The 7,039-nt window shown below is 46.6% G+C and overlaps 1 protein-coding gene across 1 annotated transcript in view; it reads right to left on the reverse strand.

Annotated features, from left to right (window-relative positions):
• KCTD1 (potassium channel tetramerization domain containing 1) overlaps positions 1-5,015 on the reverse strand; it is a 185,390-nt gene extending 180,375 nt beyond the window's left edge. Inside the window, exon 1 of the mRNA XM_063077374.1 lies at positions 4,949-5,015. Within this exon, the coding sequence (XP_062933444.1) occupies positions 4,949-4,957 (9 nt within the window). The 5' untranslated portion in view covers positions 4,958-5,015. The remainder of the gene's footprint in view (positions 1-4,948) is intronic.
• Positions 5,016-7,039: the final 2,024 nt, after the last annotated feature.

Consider the following 7,039-nt stretch of genomic DNA (forward strand, 5'->3'; position numbering starts at 1 on the left):
ACACAATTAATTTGCACTATCAGGCACAGACTTGGTTTTATTTCAGAAGGTTGAACATAGGCCTGGTTCAATGATGAATTCCATCATGGCTGGAGTTGGATAAATGGAATCTCACAGTACAGTTCATAAAGGAAAAGACATCGTGGATAGTGGGATGAGAAGAGCAGGCAGATGAGAGTCTGATACACTGTAGGCTCTCCATGCATGACTGCTGAACAAACAGTGGGGATTAAAGAATGACCAGATGCTTTGCTTTCTTCTGTGAACTGCGTTACCCTGGAGTTGAAGGAGGCTTATCATTGCTACTCATTCTGGCTACTAGAAAAGAAGTGAAAGGTACAAAATCCATTCATCCTTCAGAATTCCAGTGTCTATTAGCTGAACATGTCAGAAACTTAGGTGTCCACTGGACATTTTTCTTGTTCACGCACAGCCAACCCTTTACTGGGTTCTGTAAATTCTACCTTCTAAATAGAGCTCATCCATCCATCCCTGTTTCCTCTGCCACCATCCTGACGCCCGCCATATCTTCTCTCTGCCAGGATGACTGTAATGGCCTTCCAAGGGCTATGCCTCATCCACTTTGGGTCCCTCTAATCATTTCCCGGAGCTGCCAGAGAGTTATCCTTCCCAAACATACATCTGATCATGTCACTGCTGTCCCTCCCCCAACCCTCCCATCATGGCCTCCTCTCCTCTCTCAACTCCAGCCAGTTAACCCTCAAGTTCCTCCCCCTTTGCTAAGCTTCTCCAGGCTAGGCAAATGCTGTTCCCTCTTCCCTCTGCCTGGAACTTAGTCTCTGCTCTCTCTCTCTCTTTTTCTCTTGCCCCTGCCTATTTGTCATTTGTAACCCAATTTGTAGCACTTCCTCTGGAACCCTGACCCCAGTCTTGGCCATTTTGCCCCTCGTTGGTTAATATTTCCAGAGCCCCATGGTCCTTTTCCTTCAAAGCACTAATCTCTGTCTGTCCATTGTTCAATTATTTGATTAACGTCTGTCTCTCTGTCTGGATCATAAGCTTGGAAGATCAGGGACTCTGAGTGCTTTTTCTCACCACTGTGTCTACAGCATCTAACACAGAGTTCTACATACAGCAGGCACAAATAAATATTTGTTGAATGAATGAATGAACTTAATGAACATAGGCTTGCTAGTTTTGCTTTCTGCACAGTTATCTCAAACCAAACTCATCAACAACAAAAAAAACATTATTTTCATCTGGTACATTTTTATGAATGAAAAGCCAGAGTGAATTCTTTCTTACTTCTGCATGAGTAAGCTATTGAAATAAGCGTACGTGCTTGTATCCAAAAATTTCATTTTTTTCCCCCAAGATGGTTCAACCAAAAGAGAGAGAAAATAAATGCTCCATTTGCTTGGGCAATTATAAATTGCAGTTCAAAAGAAGGTTCAGAAATGCAGTTTAACAAACAAGTAAATAAGTGCCTCCATGAACTGATGGCTTACAAGCAAATATCCTTTGAATGACTCAAAAGCAATACAAATGGAAAAGATCTTAGCAGAAAACATCACATTTCAGAGTTAGAAAACAATCATTCTGATTTTAGGAACGTCAAGACAAGAAATTATTTCTGCAAATGACTGTTAATGCTTAACATAGAGCTAAGGGGACGTTTAATTTCAGAAAGTTCTCTGATATATCTTTTGCTAATTACTCGTATGTTTAAAAACAAATCACTTTGGATCATTAATTTGATGCCAAAAGGTCCATAATGTGTTATTCAATGAAAATTGAATAGCATATTTTCATCATCATCTAGTTGAAGTCTTATTGCAGTTACTTTCCCAGTACTTAGGTAGTATAATCTATACAGCAATTAGTGAATACTCTTCCCAAAATAAATATATCTCACATCAGAGTAAGTCAAATGGTCAGTAAATCATTATTACTTAAATAAGCATGAACGTCGATTTATTGCGCACTCCTACTATGCAACCCCTGGCAAAGAATTACAACATGAAAATCTTACAGCTAGAAGAGAGACCTCTAGTGTGTGTTAGAGAACTTTTTACTGTGCTTCAGGCATAATTAATACAGCAAAATCACTGCAGTCATTTTGCATACTGTGGAAGGAGATTTTTGCCAACCATCACTCACGATCAATTCATTTCAAAATTTCTTTCCAGCAAATGTATGACATTTTTGCCTAATTAGTTACTTTCATCTTATAAATATAAGGTTAACCCAATGAAGTTTTCTCTGTGATGCAAAGTCGTAAAGTTCCACAGTCACCTTTGCAACCTAATTGGTAAACATTTAACCTACTGTCACCATAACAATTGCTAACAATCTTTCCATTCAGGCAGCAGCAGGACTCCTGAGTTAAATTGTTGAAGTCAGTGTGCAGCCTTTTAAACACCAGCCCCTCATAGTAAGCCAAATGCCACACAAATATAAACATGAGGAATAAATCGGCACATTGCCCATTGTCCAGGAGACAAACAGATCCACTGCTATTTTAAATTCACCAAGTAGGCTAGCTATTAGTCTCCACCGATTCCCATATACGCAGGTGAATTTCTTGATGAAGAATCAGATTTAATAAATCATTCTATGGCATCAGCCACAGCCTTTAAAAATCCTTCATTTTTCTCCTTTTTCACATTAAAAACACATTTGAGATACACACAGAAAATGTTTCTCTAGAAAACACACACATACACACAAAACAGGAGGTCTCTTAAGGAGTCTACTGCTGAGAAGGTAAAAGCATTTTGCTCATTTTTAATTTGCTAAAACAATCCAAGCATGCTTGGTACCCAGAGGGTATTCTCAAATAAACTTGTATCTCTAGCTGCCAGCTTAGTTGATTGAAAACAGAAGGCAAACGTTTCTTAAAGAATGAGTATGTTAAACTGTTATGTCTCTCCCATTACCACCAAGGACACACACACACACACACACACACACACACACACACACACACACACACACACACACACACACACACACACACACACTCTCTCTCTCTCTCTCTCTCTCTCATACACACACACACACACACACACACACACCCATACTCAAGAATTCGCTCGAAAGCAGCCGGTTCTATGATCTAAAAGGTAATGTACCAAATTATTTCTGCCTACTGCGGTGCCCCTCTCAACGAGAAAGTCAGTGCCACGGGGACACTGGACAGTTCCTGCGTGCTGTTCTCCACGTACAAAGCCGACAGCCCCATCTGCAACTTTGCTAACTTAGTTGGCTCCCGCCCAGCCGGCCCTCGAAGCACAGTCTCGGTGAAAACGTTTTGATACCAGAAAATCATTTCCACGACAGTGCAAGTGCTCGAAAGCACAAAGGCAGACACAGTCAACCCGCGATAGCTAGGAAGTTGCGGTACGCGGGGCGGCTGTGCGGAGCACGCGTCCAGGTAAGAGATTCCTGCACCCCAGGTCCGGTTACCTCTTCCTGGATGTTTTGGGGCTCGACCTCACTTTTAAAGAGAATTCACCATAACGCTTTCTCCCTCCCGCCCCGTTCTTTTTCCAGGAGGCGCGGACTCTATTTTCCAGCCAGGTCCCTCTTGGGGGCAGGAGAGGAAGCACACTTCACATTTCAATAAAGAGGGGCGGCGGGGGTGGGGGTGGGAGGAGGAAAGAGGTCAGAAAGGAGCCAAACTGCATCCCTCCCGCCCACCTCTGCGCCCCGAGCGCTGGTTCAGACGGCGGGGACGGGAGGCGGCCAGGAAGCTCTGTCCCTTTAAGGGAACCTTGGCCGCCAGAAGGGGAGGGAAGGATGCGGGCTCCGGACTCGGCGCTGCAGGCACCGCGCAGAAGAGGCGAGCGCAGCAAAGCCACAGCCATTACCTGCAGCGCTGACATCCTTCCCCCACCCCAGCGCCCCCTCCGGTCCCCGCCTCCCAGGGAGACTTCTAATCCGGAGCATGTGCCGTGCCCTTTATCAGGGGAGGAGGTGGGGAGAAAGAGGAACGAGAGCTTTTTAAAAATAAATGAAACGTTTGCACCCAAAGGCGGGGGGGGGGGGGGGGAAGGAGGAAATGGGAGGGGGCGGGAGGGGGCTTAAAAGGCGCCCGGGTGGGCGGAGGCGGCGAATCTGGATCAGCCCGGCCGGAGGCAGACGGCGGACAACGCTGGGTACCGGCCGCGGCTCACAAAGGGGAGCGGCGCGGTCCCGCCCGGGCAAAAGGGGAAGAAAACACCACCCCGGGGCCCAATCCTCTCGGCAGCCACAATGGCGTCTTTCACCGGGTCTCCGGGGGCGCCGCAGAGGCTGCCCGCGAGGAGGGGGCGGCCTCCCCACCCCCACCCCGGCAGGAGCGGAGCCCCGGGCGCCGCCGCCCTCGCGCGCCCCGCTGGCCAGTGCGCGGGGCTCGGGGCGCCCCGGCGGCGGCGGCGGCGGCGGCGGCGGCGGCTGCAAGGGCCCCGCGGCGCTGGGGCTCTCGGCGGGGCTGGTTTGCAGGCGCGGAGCTCTGCGCCCGGGAAGAAAGGACGCGCGAGGTTCGGGGGAGGAGGGCGGGGGAGCGCAGGGCGGGGGAGGCCCGCGGTGAGCGGCCGCCCGGGAGGCTGGCGCGCGGAGCGGCGGGCGGGCGGCGCTGGCACCGGCTCCGAGAGCCGCGGCGGCTCCGCTCCGCTCCAAGATCCGGAACCCGGCCCCGAGATCCGGAAGCCCTGCCCCGGCGCGCCGGCTCCAGGGCCCCGGCCGCTCCTTCTGGCCGCTCCGCCCCGCTCCCACTGGAGGAAGAAAGCCGAGAGCCGGCAGAAGCAGCCCCGGAGGAGGCGGCGGCCGCTGCCCCGCCGCCGGTCCGCGCGGATCCCGAGCCGCCCGCCGTGGCGGGCTGTGTGTGTGCGAGTGTGCCGCGCTCTCGCCCATGCCTGGCACATGCGTAAAAGCGAGTTGCGCCCAAAGTCCCAGCCATACCCTCCTTAGCAAATAATAACAAACCCAAACCGTCAGATCTTACCTGAAACATTGAAGCACAAAGTCTCTCTCCAAGTCCCCTTTTCCTTTTCCTCTCCCCCCTTTTCCGATTTCTCTCCCAGCGATCTGCTCGGCTCGCCACACCAGAGAGAAATGCAATAGCTTGGCTAAGGTAGACAGAACAAAATACAGAGAAGAGTTGCTCCAGGGCTTTGAAACCCCTCAAGGCAAGGATCAGGATACAATTAGCTCATGCCTCTACCTCCAGTCTAAATCAATCTCCAAAATAAAACTTAAATCAAATTAACTGATCACAGGGCAGACAATTGATCTCCTTCAAAAATAAAGCTCTACATATACGTATAGAGAAACATACATATAGGAAATTCTTTCCAGTTTTTTTTTTTTTTTTTTTTTGTGGAAAAACAGTCTCATTCCAGCCTCCAACTTGCTTTTTACCCTCCTCTTGCACAGAAAAGCTGATTTTAATCGTTGTGATTAGTTTTGATGTAACGTTTCCGCGGGCGATTTCTGCAAATGGATGGAGTGTTTCTTTGCCAAAAGAGGGAAAAGCAGCAGATGATGATAATTATAAAGATTGTTGGTTGTTTCTTTTTATTTGCGTTGAGGGCTCTCTCTTCACTTTCTCAAGTTGACCTGACATTGCTGTTACACTGAGGTCGCACAACTTGTTGATGGGGATCACCGCCCTGTCTGATCAAAGGATAGGTGATAATTTGGCAATGGAGCAGCACATTTTTGGTTCCTTCGGCGACAGAACGTCCCAAATGACGTGGATAAAAATAAGCACATGCAGTCTGCTTTGCCCCAATCAAGTCTGAATCAGCGCCTGAGGGTGATACACAAACTCATTTCAAATGTTCAACCATGCAGAATTGTAAAAAGATTGAAGGAGTTATACCGCATTTTTTAAAAATGGCAAAATTAAAAGAAAACAAGACCTACATTAGGTGTAGCCAAGGACCTTCCATTGAGGTTTATTTGATCAACCTTCTGAACATACCTGGCCTCCTCCCTTCTCTTTGCTTGCCTCCATCTGGTATCTCTTATGGGGGGGGGGGGGGGTTGTATAATTCCATTATTTCACGGAAGCGCTCAATGGAGCTAAAGAGACTCAAACATACACATATTTCCTCATATTGCTCCTCTAGTTCTGACCTCCCCCACTCCTCATGACTTCTTCCTCTCTAAGTCTTTGTTCAGAGATTGTGCCTGAACCAGTTATTATCTTAATTCTTTTTAGTTAAGAGTGGGATATTTGGTTATACACTGGAGGGTCACCTCCCATTAGCGTTAAATCCTTGCAGGACACTTTCTGAAATGGTATGTTTTTGAGCACTTCACAGTTCATTAATTCAAAGACTTTGCTGACATTTGTTATGAAAAAGACTAGGTTGTAAGGCCACAGATACTAAAGAAAGAAGAAAAAACAAACAAACAAACAAACAAAAACCCTAAATAGAACCAGACATGTCCTGCAAATACCTGCAATTGGCACTATTTCACAGGAAATATTTTTTAATCGTCACTTTACCTTTAAGGTAAGCAACCACTGCAATGCCAGCAGAAAAAGGAAAGGACAAGCTTTTAAAATACATAGTCAATCAGATCAGTGCTATAATGACATGGGAGATTAGTGTCATAATGAGAATAAAAGGTGTTGGTAGCTTTTTTTTTTTTTAGTGTAACAAGTTCATATAACATGGGTATCTGGTTTGAAAATATCAGTGCCCTATAAGGAGAAAAAAAAAAAAAAAGGCTTTCAAAACAACACAAAAGAAAATCTTATCATTCTTTGAACATTCTCTTTTTCTCTCCCCATACGCAAGGTAGATACATTCTTTGCTCTGCAGTAAAATTAAAAACTGTCCACAAAACCCTAAATTCAATTGAATGAAAACTTTGCTCTTATCCCTAAATGGCACTAAATGTTAATATCAAAGAACATGAGAAGAAAAGGGACCATGGAAGAAACATCCCCAATCACTGATGTGATGACTTAAAACATTAAAGATGTGGCCTAAAGTGACTTTTAATAAAAAAACTGTGTGTCACACAGAGAACCATGCATCGTTATCCCATAACATTGAAGCTGGAAAGATCATTTGCAGGC

Source organism: Cynocephalus volans, chromosome 13 (genome assembly GCF_027409185.1).
Source record: "Cynocephalus volans isolate mCynVol1 chromosome 13, mCynVol1.pri, whole genome shotgun sequence".
Lineage (NCBI taxonomy): Eukaryota > Metazoa > Chordata > Mammalia > Dermoptera > Cynocephalidae > Cynocephalus > Cynocephalus volans.